The sequence below is a fragment of the Chiloscyllium punctatum genome, chromosome 20 (genome assembly GCF_047496795.1).
Source record: "Chiloscyllium punctatum isolate Juve2018m chromosome 20, sChiPun1.3, whole genome shotgun sequence".
NCBI classification, from domain to species: Eukaryota; Metazoa; Chordata; class Chondrichthyes; order Orectolobiformes; family Hemiscylliidae; genus Chiloscyllium; species Chiloscyllium punctatum.
Window position 1 is genome coordinate 29,477,362 of NC_092758.1, and position 14,658 is coordinate 29,492,019.

Below are 14,658 nucleotides of genomic sequence, written 5' to 3' on the forward strand. Positions count from 1 at the left end.
CTAGGGTTTCTGGATGAGTTTTGTCTGCTTGTTTGGGTTTGTTGCTGAGCAATTGGTGGACTGTGTTCATTGGGTACCCATTTTTTTTTAATACACAGTATAGGTGATTTTCCTGTGCTCTGCATAGTTCCTCGGTGCTGCAGTGTGTGGTACCTCACTGAAATAATGTTCAAATGCAGCTTCGTTTGTGGATGTTGGGATGATTGCTTCTGTCATTCAGTATTTGGTCCGTATGTGTTGTTTTCCTGTAGACGCTGGTTTGAAGTTCCCCATTGGCTGTTCACTCTACTGCAACATTTAGGAGTGGCAATTTGTTTATGTTATCCTCCTCTTTAGTGAATTCTATGCCAGTAAAAGTATTATTGATGGTCTTGAAGGTTTCCTCTAATTTGTTTCATTTAGTGATGAGAAAGGTGTCATCCATGTCGTGAACCCAAAGTTTGGGTTGGACGGTTGGCAGAGCTGTTTGTTCAAGTCTCTGCTTTACTGCCTTATTCTTTTCTAATACACCGTATAGGTGATTTTCCTCTGCTGTTTGTAGTTCCTCTGTGCTGCAGTGTGTGGTGGCTCATTGAAATAATGTTCTGATGCAGCTTCGTTTGTGGGTGTTGGGATGATTGCTTCTGTAGTTCAGTGTTTGGTCTGTATATGTTGTTTTACACAGTGAATGCAGAACCTTAATAGTATTGACATTCAGAGGGATCTGGGTGTGCAGGTCCACAGATCACTGAAAGTGGCAGCACAGGTAGATGAAGCAGTAAAAAAGACCTATGGCATGCATGCCTTCATTGGAAGGGGCATCGAGTACAAGGATAGGTAAGTTATGCTGCAGCTTTATAGAACTTTAGTTAGAGCACACTTGGAATATTGCATATCATGCTGGTCACCATACTACCAGAAGGATGTGGGTGATTTGGAGAGGGTACAGAAAGTCCTAAGTCCTAAACTACGAAAGCAACCACCCCAACACACACAAAAGAAGTTGCATCAAGACGCTGTTCAAAAGGGCCACAACACACTGCAGTACACCAGAACTGCAAAAAGAGGAAGAACACCTATACAATGTATTCGCCAAAAATGGATACCCCGGCAATTTCATCAACAGATGCCTAAGGGAAAGACAACAGAATGAGGTCATGCCACAACCCAAAGGACTAGCCACACTACCATACATCAAAAACATTTCTGAATTGACAGCCAGACTAGGACTCATAACAGCACACAAACCAACAGCCACTCTCAGACAACAACTCACCAGGACGAAGGACCCGATACCCAGCATGAGCAAAACCAATGTAGTGTACAAAATCCCATGCAAGGACTGCACAAAACACTACATAGGACAAACAGGAAGACAGCTAACGTTCCACATCCATGAACACCAACTAGCCACAAAGCGACATGACCAGCTATCCTTAGTAGCCACACACTCAGATGACAAGCAACATGAGTTCAATTGGGACAACACTACAATTATAGGACAAGCCAAACAGAGAACAGCCAGGGAATGCCTAGAGGCATGGCACTCATCCACAGATTCAATCAATAAGCACATCGACCTGGACCCAATATACTGGCCACTGCAGTGGAAAGCTGGAACTGACAACCAGAAGCAGCAGATTCAAACCACTACAAATGCCGGAGGAAAGATCACAGAAGCGCTTCACAGGAGGCTCCCAAGCACTGAGGATGTCACCTAGACAGGAGACGAAACGTCTGCAACACAAATTCCCAGCTCGGCGAACAGAACCACAACAACAGGGTACAGAAAAGGTCAACAAAGATGTTGCCTGGTAGTCATGGTGGAACTGAATCAGTACTTTGCAGCAGTTTGCACAGTGGAAGACACCAGCAGCATACCGGCACTTCAGGAGAGTTGGGGGTAGAAGTGAGTGTAGTGGCCGTCACTAAGAAAGAGGTGCTGGGGAAATCTGAAGGAGGACAAATCACCTGGATCAGATGGACTACAGCCCAGAGTTCAGCAGGACATAGCTCAGGAGATTTTAGAGGTATTAGTCGTGATCTTTCTGGATTCACTGGAGTCAAGGAGAATCTCAGAGGACTGGAAAATGGCTAATATATCACTCCTGTTAAAAAGGGAGGGAGGCAGAAGGCATGAAACTATAGGCTAATTAGCCTGACCTCGGTCATTAGTAAGAATTTGGAGTCCATTATTAAAGATGAGATTGCAGTGAACTCGGAAGTGCATAGTAAAATAGGATGGAGTCAGCACAGCTTCATCAAGGGAAAATCATGTTTGACAAGTCTGTTAGAATTCTTTGAGAAGAAGATAAACAAGTTAGACAAAGGAGAGCTAGTAGACATGATCTATTTGGATTTCCAGATAGCCTTTGACAAGATGCTGCACAGGAGGCTGCTAAACAAGATAAGAGCCCATGGTGATAGGGACAAGGTATTGGCATGGATCGAGGATTGGCTGACTGGCAGAAGGCAGACGATACAGATAATGGGTCTTTCTCAGGATGGCAGCCAGTGGAGCAGTGACTAGTGGAGTACCAAAAGGGTCAATGTTAGGATCACAACTATTCAAGTTATACATTACCGATCTGGGTGAAGGAAATGAGACTATTGTTGCTATGTTTGCAGATGACAAAAAGTTAAGTGGAGAGACAGGTAGTGTTACAGAAACAGGGAGGCAGTAGAGGAACTTGGACAGGCTAAAGGAGTAGACAAAGAAGTGAGAATACAATGCAGGGAAGTGTGAGGTTATGCATGTTTGTTGGAAGAATATAGGCATGGACTGCTTTCTAAACTGGAAAAGGCTTTAGAAATCTGAAGCACAAAGGGACTTCAGAGTCCTGGTTTAGGATTCTCTTAAGGTTAATATGCAGGCTCAGTTGGCAGTCAAGAAGGCAAATGCAATGTTCACATTAATTTTGAGAGGGCTAGATTACAACAACAGGGATCTCCTGCTGAGGTAGTAGAAGATTGTGTTTGGAATATTGTGAGCTGTTTTGATTTTCAAGGCTTATGGGGAGAAGGCAGGACCACAAGGTTAAGAAATATATCAGTCATGATCAAATGGCAGAGTAGATTCAATGGACTGAATGGTCTAATTCTGCTCCAATGTCTTTTGCATGTAGACACAGGTGTGCAGTGACACAGGCGCACAGAGACACAGGCATACAATGACACAGACGCACAGCAACACAGGCATACACGTAATCCCCCAGCTGTGACCTTCTCATGCACATGTTCTCACCCAGGATAGAACCAGTTAATCAATTTGGTTGATTGTCATTTTGGAAGTAGAGAAAAAAGGCCATTAAATTTAACAGGACATTTCATTACCCTCACTTCCATGTGTCTCAGCCCCAACCCTCAAACTACCCTTCTTTCTCCCTCTTTATAACTATGTGTCATTCCATTATTTAAAATAAGACTGAACACCCTGATGAATGTGCTTCTTTCATCATTAGAATATGGACAAACATGTCCAGTTCCAATCTGGTGGATCTAGTACATTTACATGACTGAAGGTGCTGAAAGAGTACAGGAACCTGCACAGTATCTCATGCTATCTGTCAGAGAAGAAGCCAACGATTTTATTTTATTTATTTTATTCCCCACTATCAATAGTGAGAGAAAACACATTCTGACTTTGATAGGAAGTTACACCAAATGAACACATATCGAAATATTTGGCTCCATCAAATCTTTTTCTTTAAAAGTACACGTTGACAGATTACCATCGCAGAAAGTGGCAACCAGGTTATTTTAAAGCAAAGTAATTTCTAACCTAAAAACTGTTGACATTTTCAAATAAGTGTTTGGCATTTTTCTAACCTTTCCTTTCTGCTTCGTATTACAGTTTAATTTGTGGTTCCTGGTCTCTCGTAAATGTCAAACCAATGGGGTAAATGTACTTGGAAACTTTGCAGCTCCAACTTTGAACAGTAGCAGCAGATTATGTATTTGTTTTTTTGGAGTAAAGTTGACCTTTGCAATAGATTTTGTAGCTAGATGATGTGGAACTTGACTAAACCAGGAAAATATAGGATTTAAGCCATTTTCCTCATAATTAGCCTCTTAAGAAATTAGTGTTTACTTGTGATAGGTGTAGACAGGCCTCTTGACAGCATTCTTCATGGACATACCTTTCATATGCCATTGTAAAAAAGGAACAGGATTGAGACAGCACTTAAACAGATTTGCGCCCAAATCTGTTTAAGATAATACTGTCTCCTGAAGAATATATAGATTTGCAAGTCCCATGCAAGTAAGCAAAGAGCATTTATCTAAGAGACAATTCAGAGTTTCTGCCAGGTGGTGAATATTGACTTCTCACAAGTTATCTGCCTGCATTGTTATCTCTGCAGCTATAAAGATAATGATTATATTCCACTTTAATGGCATTAGGATATTTCAGTCAGCCACAGAGGATCTCTGTAATATCAGCTCATTTGCAATTGTTAGTTTCTTAATTCATTTTAACTCAGACCTGGGGAATTCATCCGATGTGATTTCACAGCAAAGTAATAATGGAATAAAACCATCTAATTCATAGAATTACAAATAGTTACAGCACAGAAGGACACTATTCAGCCATCATGTCATGCCATTCTCCTGTTTGTTTGTAACTCTACACATTCTTTCATTTTCAAACAACCATTTGCTTTCCTTTCCAATGCCTTGATTGAACCTGCCTCTATCACACTCTCAAGCAGTACATTCTATACCCCGGCTACTCTCTGTGTGGAAAACTTCATCCTCCTATCACTTTTGTTTCTTTTATTAATTAGTTTAAACCTGTGCTCTCTCATTCTCAATTCCTTTCTGATTTGGAACATTTTCTCTCTACTTACTGCATCCAGAATTCTGTTAAAAATCACACACCACCAGGTTATAGTCCAACAGGTTTATTTGGAAGCACGAGCTATTGAAGCGCTGCTCCTTCATCAGGTGGTTGTCAGAATTTTGTTGATTTTGAGCAGTTAATCAGATTTTCTCTCGGCCTTCTCTGCTCCAAGGAAAACGATCTCAACTTCTCCAATTTCTCTTCATAACTAAACTGAGCATCCCTGCAACCATTCTTGTAAACCAATACCTTATGTAAATTGGCCAAAATCTCCTTAATCTTACACTATTCTCCTCTTAATAAACCTAGAATACTGTCTGGTTTACTACCTGCTCTGTCAATCTATCCTCACCCCTTTAATGACTTAAGCACGTCCACACTTAGGCCCCTCTGCTCCTGCATCCTGTTTAGATTTGTGGATTGTTTCATTTATATTGTCTATCCATGTTCTTGCAGCCAAACTGTATCACCTGATGCTTCTCCATGTGAATTCTGTGGAGATCTGGCCAACATCCAGGATGTAATGGAGGGGGGGGCACCCATAATGCTCTCTAAAGTTTTCACAGACCATCCCTTCCACTTCTTCTACCAGGAAAGGCTTCTACACCTTAAAAGTATAAAGTGTATGTTGACATGGAAACCACACAATCTATGAACAGACGATATACTAGATATCCTCAAAGTACATTCATTTTTTAAAATGTGTCTACTCCACACCCCCCCCCCCCCCCCCCCCCCGACCTCTTTAAGAAATAAGTTGGTAAAAACAGGGTTGTTGTAATTAAGTCGACCTTTACATGCATGGATAATGACCCTAATTGTAAGTGGCCCAGAAAACAGCACTGCATGTTACAATGTGACATAAGCCTCAGAGGTATTATTATCAAAAAGACCTTCACAGTTTAAAAGGACACTTCCACTGCCTTGACAAGTTGACTAGAACACTGCAACACAATATTTTCCATGTGTTTTTGCTTGTTGCACTCCACAGTTTTGCTCCATAATTGCCTGGGGAGGGACAATTCTAAAAACAGAACTACTTAGATGAAAGCAGTATGATGGTTGATACTATGGATTTTCCTATGCTGCCGGAGAAGGCAATGTCATCGAAGTGTTTGTTTTGATTAAATTTAATGTACTTTTATTTGCACTCTGCCTAGTCCATCTCTCTCAGCCTCAAGTAAAGAAGTAGCCCTTCAATCCAGTACCCATCCTACACCATAACAGTATATCAAATCTGTTTGCCCATGCACCAACAGTGTCACAAGAACCATATAATTTAATTAAACAGTACCAATAAGTTGAATCCTATTGGCAAATGCTGTACCTTTTGTGAATTATTGCCCAAAAGGAATACTTTAATCTTTTATCCAGGTACACATCCTTTATGTGACAAACAACAGGCAACTCAAATTGATTCAACAAACCCTTCTTTATTTAATCCTTTAAGTACCAATACTCAATATAAAACATATATTCCACTACCTCAACAAGTTACTAGGACACTGCAACATGATATAGTTCATCTTCCATGTGTCTTTGCCTTTTGCACTCCATGTTCTGAAAGAGGATCACTGGACCCAAAACGTTAACTCTATTTCTCTCCATGGACACTGCCAGAGATTTACCAGCAATTTCTGTATTTGTTTCTGATTTCCAGCATCCACAGTTCTTTCACTCTTTTATAAAACTTACATTCATTGCAATATTTATTTCTTACTTCACCTAGCATAACTTCAACTTTAACTCACTTCATTTAACTTCACTTAACCTTAACTTTGACTTAATTCACATTTAACCCTATCCTTAACTTTAACTCCATAAGTTGGGCTTCAAACAAATACTATCCCAGTTTAAGTAAAATGGTCAACTTTGTTCTCAATGTAGATCTTACCTTATGATTCTTTGTCTTCTCTGAAGATCATTTCAGGACATGTACTTTTCACATGTTGGTCTTGAAGGTTTCTCCTGAGAATCCTTTGTTCTATTGTCTTTTATTACAAAAATGTGTCCTCACAGAAATACCTTTGGCACTCAGCCAATGAATTGACCAAAACCCTGATCATGCTTTTCTATCTAAGCTAATGGACTATTAATGATAAAAAAAACTCCTAAATGTTAAATAGCCACATTCCATATTCTATACAAGGTAATAGGTGGCAGTCTGTCTAGTTGACTGCAATGACACATGGTTTATTTGGAAATTGCAGGTCATAGCTTACAAAACAGGTCACACCATGTCACAACATGTCCTAGCTGCAGTTTTAATCGAGGGCAGAGTTTAAACTAGCTTGACCCAAATTCACAGCATGCTTTACTGTAGCACTTAACCATTTCTGCTGCTGGCCACCTGACCACAGAATAAAAACACAAAACATGCTTGTCTGTGTTAGGTTCTGCTAGAATCATCTGGGATGTTTTGAGTAAATTCACTGCCATCAATCCATCTTGCTGCTATTATAAAGCAACAGATACCAGGTGGAGAAAGATGCCCATTTGTAATCTTCAGCAGAAGATGGTTCAATCTTGCTCAACAATAAATAGATTTGCTAGATATTATTTAGTTGCTAGGTACATTATACCTGAGACACATGTATTCTGACATTGATTATGAGGATTATTGTTGGTGGAGGAGAGATCTTTCTTTTAGGGATGCCATTTTCTGCAACCATGTTGTGTAAATCCAAAGGAGACCACAGGACAAGTGTGGTGTGTCAGGTGATGGGGAACAGGTGACTTCAGAAGTGTTGGTACTATCCTGGTAAAATAGACAAAAGGAGTTGTGTATGCAAACAGTTACCATGTGGTGAATATGGTATGCATAATTTAAACTTGGGTTAGCACCTTCCCTAGAGTGCAATTTGAAGGGATATTTGCTTAGCTGTTCACATTAGTGTGAAGTGTGGTGATGCCTTGAAATCAAATGAAAGAAAGGAAAAGAAACTGACCTAATCAGTTTGATGGATGTCTTGCAACCATGGTCTGCCGTCACGAGGTTGAAAGGGTATGCACTGATGCCATAGTAGCATATATGTCACCTGCGGGTTTTATAGCTAGGGCACCCAGGACTTTGTCTCTCCAAACTTCAGTTTGTCCCAGAAGTGTTTGTAAATTTATCTGTGGAAATGAAAGCTTAACCAAGCTTGGTTATATCATCCCTATTTGTAATGATCTATCAAATATTGTATTGAATACTTAGCAATAGCTTATAGCCCTGTCCTGTAGAGTGTTGGAGATGAACAGACAGTAGCTGCATAAACCTAACAATAACTCATTCAAATATTCTACTTTTTCATCTGAATGTTCTTTAATTATCAGGAGACCTGTGAATCTTCACTGGATTGCATCGTGGACAAAATGAGAATGTATAAAGTAGTGAATAGCACCACATCCAATGTACCAATGGACTTTGCACCTGTTTCCTCTGTACTCAAACCCAGCTTTGGTCTAGTGATTGATGGAAAGACTTTGAGTGTAATCTTCCATGGAAATCTGCAGAAGAAGTTCCTGGATCTTGTAAAGTGTTGCCAATCTGTGCTGTGTTGTCGTTGCACTCCTCTGCAGAAAAGCATAGTGGTCAAGCTAGTCCGTGATCACCTAAATGTCATGACATTAGCAATAGGTATGTGTCATTTTATTGTTATTCCTTAAATAAATGGTAAAAATATGTACATTTTTAATTGGTATTTTTGAAATTAATGCTTTCCTTAATGCAATTAGATCTGAATGTTTTGTGTCCCCTAAATGTTCCCATCCCTCCCCCTTCTCATTTTGTGAATAAAATTAGCCCCATTGCACACTGGGAATTATGTGAATGCCTGCATTTTATAGTTTTTCACATGTGATCAATCTAAGCAAAACTACCAAACAAACAACCTTTGGGTGTTTTTGGATTCCCAACTAAGATGATCAGTATCAAAATCAAATTACAATATAAACCATCATTAGCTTGAAGTTTGTGAAATTGCCAATGATTATGTTTTATGCATTTTTTACGCTTACAAATCTTTCCTTTTAAATGAAAGTCTTCTAAATAATTAAATTCAGATTTTTTTCAAATCTTAAATAAAACCGTATAAGAAATAAACAGAAATTGCTAGAGAAATTCAGCAGGTCTGGCAGCATCTGTGAGGAGAGAAACAAAAGTAACGTTTCAAGTCTGAATCATTCTTCAAAATCTTTCTGAAACAGGCGCAGTATGGTGGCACAGCAGTTAGCTCTGCTGCCTCACAGCACCAAGGGCCTAGGTTCAATTCCAATGACTGTGTGGTGTTTGACGTTCTGTCTGTGTCTGTGTAGGTTTTCATCAGGCACTCTGGTTTCCTCCCCCAGTTGAAAGATGTGCAGCTAAGGTGAATTGGCCATTCTAAAAGTAGCTCTGTAGTGTCCAGGATCTGCAGGCTAGGTGGATAAACCATGATATATGTGTTATCACAGAGATTAAGTGGGATGCTCTTCAGAGGGTCAGTGCAGACGCAATGGGTCAAATGGCCTCTATCACTGGAGTGATTCCATGATTTGAAGCATTAACTCTGCTTTCTCTCCACAGATGCTGCCAGACCAGCTGAGTTTCTCTAGGAATTTCTGTTTTAGTTTGTTCCAGATCTCCAGCAATCCACAGTTCCTTATTTTAATAAAATCATGTTGTCAGAGCACTTAGCAATGAATAATACTCAACACTGCAATTAATTGGTTAAGATTCATGAGGTAAAAACATATGATTTGACTTGAATTAGCCATTCCACAACACAATATTCGCAAAAGATATTTCTAACCTGCTATTGAATAAAAATCTACCAACTCAACTTGAGATCCTATTGTAGTGCTGTCAGAAGTACATTAGTACCTTTCAACGTCCCACACCAGCAATCATCTGGCCTCTGAGTAAGGCTGCCACTTGGTGGTAAATTGAAGATAGTTTTGTGTCCTAGACCAAAATCCTGATGAAACTAGTTAATATGGCTCAAGCTAACAGACAGTGGTGACTAATTAAAAACAAGAGTCTAAATGTGTGCATTTCTCAATGTTTACAAATGTTGAAGACATGAAAATTCATCCCAGCATAACATGCATTTCTCAATGAGAGCATGTGCAAGTGACTTGTTCCTGGCTATCTTTATTACTTTATGCTAATCAATGTGAAAAATGTTTGTAAAATATCTATTTACCTCTTGTATCTAAATGCCATTATTAAATTAAAAATCAGAATTAGTTGTGTGGGAAGTCAATCCTAACTCAAGTTTATTCATGTAATTTTGAGAAATTCTGTTCTGTATCACAGTGAACAAGTTTAGTATGATATTAAATCATGTTACCCAATGAAAGCTGTGCAAAACACAATCTCTGAATTTGTACACCTTTCATTGTTTGCTGTTATTGGAAATACTGAAAATGCAGGGCAAAAGCATACCTAATTCATGATCATTCTGTGCATAACTAATAAACTCTGCAACAATATATTTCACCTTCCAGGTGATGGGGCCAATGATGTCAGCATGATCCAAGCTGCTGATGTGGGTGTTGGAATCTTTGGTCAAGAAGGAATGCAGGTACAGTATTTCCTAAATTTCCTGTGCTAATCAAATCGAAAATGGATACTGCTGAAAAGTTGGTTGGTACAGTGGTTTAGCATAACACCCTTCCAGCTCCATAATGGTATGAATTACTCCCCAAATTAATCTGTGCATTCATGCTGAGTTGTCCTCCCTTCATAACACTTTGGAATATTTTGCACAGATCTTGATCATTTAATAAGAAGGATTTAGAGACACAAGAGAAGGTGAAACAGGATTTATGTAGATGTATGTAGTAGGGCGGCACGGTGGCACAGTAGTTAGCTCAGCTACCTCACAGCGCCAGAGACCCGGGTTCAATTCCCACCTCAGGCGACTAACTGTGTGGGTTTCCTCCGGGTGATCCGGTTTCCTCCCACAGTCCAAAAATGTGCAGGTTAGGTGAATTGGCAATGCTAAATTGCCCATAGTGTTAGGTGAAGGGATAAATGTAGGTCTGGGTGAGTTATGGGTCGGTGTGGACTTGTTGGGCCGAAGGGCCTGTTTCCACACTGTAAGTAATTTAACATGGACGTGGCTATGTTGAGTTGCATATCTCTGCTGCGTATGCTGTGCAGTTCTGCATGATACCTAACAAACACTGACATTCCACTTGTATTCTGTATTGATAGGCTGTGATGGCCAGTGATTTTTCAATCTCTCACTTCAAACATCTGAAAAAACTGCTACTGGTGCATGGTCACTGGTGCTACACTCGATTGTCCAATATGACTATTTACTTCTTTTACAAGAATGTGGTAAGTGAATAAAGTTAACCTTTTTCCATATCCCACCCAAACATACCAGTCCATTTTCCATCAGAAGCTTTTTGCATTTTGTGCTCACAGTTATTTGGTTATTGATATCATCTAGCAAAACGTTAAACTTCAGGTCCCATCATGACAGTTCTGGCAGAGTCAACCTCAAACGTTTAAATATATAAATGTATCAGAACTTCTGTTGCCAGTTTTAAATAAACACAAAGATGATAGAATTTCAAAATTGCCCTCAGACAGCAGAAGTAAAAACATGAAGCAGAGATCACTAAGAAGGCAGTGTAACACTGCACTTTAGCACTTGTTTATGCAATTGTTTCCATATATTTAAACACTCTTTCATAAAATTGTTGCCTCACAACCAGTTTCATAGCAGTTATGACAACTTGAGGAACTTTTGCATGTCATCATTTCATGTTTCAGCGTCATGAAAAAAAAATCAACTGAGTGCGTACTTTGTGGCTGCTGCTTAAACATTTTCCCATGAAGGCCTCTTTTTAGATTAGGTTAGATTCCCTACAGTGTGGAAACAGGCCCTTCGGCCCAACAAGTCCACACCGACCCACTGAAGAGAAACCGTCCCAGACACGTTCCCCTACATTTACCCCTGACTAATGCACCTAACACTACGGGCAATTTAGCATGGCCAGTTCACCGAACCTGATAGACAGCATTGAATCGGCATGTGAAGAATTATGCTAAGCAACAATTGAAGACAGCTCTGAGACAAGTTAGAATGAAAACGCAGTTCAGGGAAAGCTGGAGCAATTAAAACAAACATTGTAGTTGTGTTAGCAGTAGAAATGGTAGAGTGATGCAAGAAGTGCATTGAAGTTGGATTGAATGATACTATTTAAACGGAGTGATGAGGACTTCGCCTTGCATCTAGATCACTACGTAAATTATTGGAGCCCCTAACGTTGAAGTTCAGTACAATCAAACTGGCAATATTTTTTTCCAGCATCATTATGTGTCACTGAATATTAACATATTAACTTTTCACTTCCTCAGTTTCCCATAAAATTATATTTTAAAACTCTAGTAGTTTTGTATCACTTTTTCAATAATGTTTATGTTCTGATTTTGTTTCTCATTTCTTCACCCCCTCAGGCCTATGTGAATCTCTTATTCTGGTACCAGTTTTTCTGTGGATTTACTGGGACAACAATGATTGACTATTGGTTGATGATTTTTTTCAATCTTTTCTTCACTTCCCTGCCTCCATTACTGTGTGGAATACTGGACAAAGATATTTCTGCAGGACTGCTTTTGGAATTCCCCGAGCTGTATAAAAGTGGTCAACAGTCTGCGGTAAAGTTAACACTTATAGTATGATTGCCTACTATATGTAAAAAACATATGTAAGGTCTGTGCTAAAATTCATTTAAGTGTATTTGAGTCCTGAATGTTATTTGACAGTTTTTCACTTGTAAAAATTACTTTACCAAATGAATTACACATCTTATTGTCATAAGCATTGTTTCTCAAAAAGAAAGTCTCGAACTATTTTGGACTCAAGATCAAAACCAAAGCTTAACAATGCACCTTTATGATGTTCTGGAGAAGGAAGCCAAGATTTTGCATGCTGTGAAAATAGTTATTAAAAGATTCTGAATCAATTTTAAATCTGGTCTTACTTTGTGTGGGTGAGTCGTAGGGTGAATTAGGATCTCTCAAATGCTCCAGAAATTATATCTGGGTTATTTTTCAGAGGAGCATTGGGTTGCATGAATCATTTTATTGTGTATTATTTTGTCTAAGATACTGTGTTAAAGTGCAATCAAGTAATGTTGAGGGAAAGTAAAGGTGTTAGAGGATATCAGTGTTTAAAAAGAACGTTTCAGGGTAATCCAAATTTCTGGCTGTAACAACTGTTCCTTTATTGAGATATTTTAGGTGTTGAAGGTGATTTCCTCAAATTCCAGGAGCAGCAATTGCTGTTTTATATGCTGTTGCATTGTTTTGGAACTTCGGAAAAAAAAGTCAAAACAACAGCAGTTTTAAAAGGGAGAAGTACAGACAAAGGAAGCACATGGTGAGGTCAGTGCAGGAGAGAGAGACAAAGAAACTGACACAGCAGTGAACCTGCACAGTTACTGCCTTTGCTATTTGAATTCATGTATCGCTGGACATCGAAGTGTGTCTGGGAAAATTAACAAACAGGGAAATTCATAACTAATCTTGGAGGAACTGTTTGGATGAAGTTCACAGCATAGAAGCAGATAAGTGTATTGTTTTTAAATGGGACCTACAGAAAATCTGCAGTAGTGAGTAGAGTGGGTTCTTTCTTTATTATATGTTTTTTGAGATATGTCTCTTGATTAAACTTAAAATATAAGCCGTAACTATTAATTTAACCTGGGGCATTGTTTTGGAGAGGAATAAAATGGTATTATTTTCTGGGTCTGTAGATTGTGAACGAGCAAAAATGGCCTTTAGTAGAGTGATATGCACTTCTTGTCAGATGTGGGAATTTAAATAGAGTTTAAGGGTTACTGTGGATTATATCGGCAATAAATGCTGTTGGTTGAGAATCTTATCAGATCGCATGGATCAGTTAGACAGACAGTTAGAAGCCTAGAGCTCTGTGAGAAGCTAGAGAGGTGATTGCTGGGCCTCTTGCTGAGATATTTGTATTCATCGATAGTCATATGTAAGGTGCTGGAAGAGTGGAGGTTGGCTAACATGGTGCCACTCTTTAAGAAGGGTAGGAAGGACAAGCCAGGGAACTATAGACCAGTGAGCCTGTCGTCGGTGGTGGGCAAGTTGTTGATGGGAATCCTGAGGGACAGAATGTACATGTATTTGGAAAGGCAAGGACTAATTAGGGATAGTCAACATGGCTTTGTGCTGGGAAATCATTGTCACAAACTTGATTGAGTTTTTTGAAGAAGTAACAAAGAGGATTGATGAGGGCAGAACAGTAGATGTGATCTATATGGACTTCAGTAAGGTGTTCGGCAAGGTTCCCCATGGGAGACTGGTTAGCAAGGTTAGATTTCACGGAATAAAGGGAGAACTAGCCGTTTGGATACGGAACTGGCTCAAAGGTAGAAGGCAGAGGGTGTTGGTGGAGAGTTGTTTTTCAGACTGAAGGCCAGTGACCAGTGGAGTGCCACAAGGATCGGTGCTGGGTCCCCTACTTCTTGTCATTTAAATAAATTATTTGGATGCGTGCATATGAGGTACAGTTAGTAAGTTTTCAGAAGACACCAAAATTGGAGTTGTAGTGGACAGCGAAAAAAGTTACTCAGATTACAACAGGATCTTGATCAGATGGAGAAAGTGAGGACTGCAGATGCTGGAGATCAGAGCTGAAAATGTGTTGCTGGAAAAGCGCAGCAGGTCAGGCAGCATCTAAGGAGCAGGAGAATCGACCGTTTGTTGATGAGCCCTTCTTCAGGAATGAGAAAATTGTGCCAAGCAGGCTAAGATAAAAGGTAGGGAGGAGGGACTTGGGGGAGAGGAGGTTAAGGTGAGGGTGATAGGCCGGAGTGGGGGTGGGGACGGA

At 39.6% G+C, this 14,658-nt stretch overlaps 1 protein-coding gene across 1 annotated transcript in view; it reads left to right on the forward strand.

Annotated features, from left to right (window-relative positions):
• Positions 1-14,658, forward strand: part of atp10b (ATPase phospholipid transporting 10B) — a 258,383-nt gene that overhangs the window by 233,785 nt on the left and 9,940 nt on the right. The window contains 4 exon segments of the mRNA XM_072590568.1: positions 8,138-8,441; positions 10,292-10,368; positions 11,004-11,129; positions 12,258-12,458. Of these exon segments, the coding sequence (XP_072446669.1) occupies positions 8,138-8,441; positions 10,292-10,368; positions 11,004-11,129; positions 12,258-12,458 (708 nt within the window).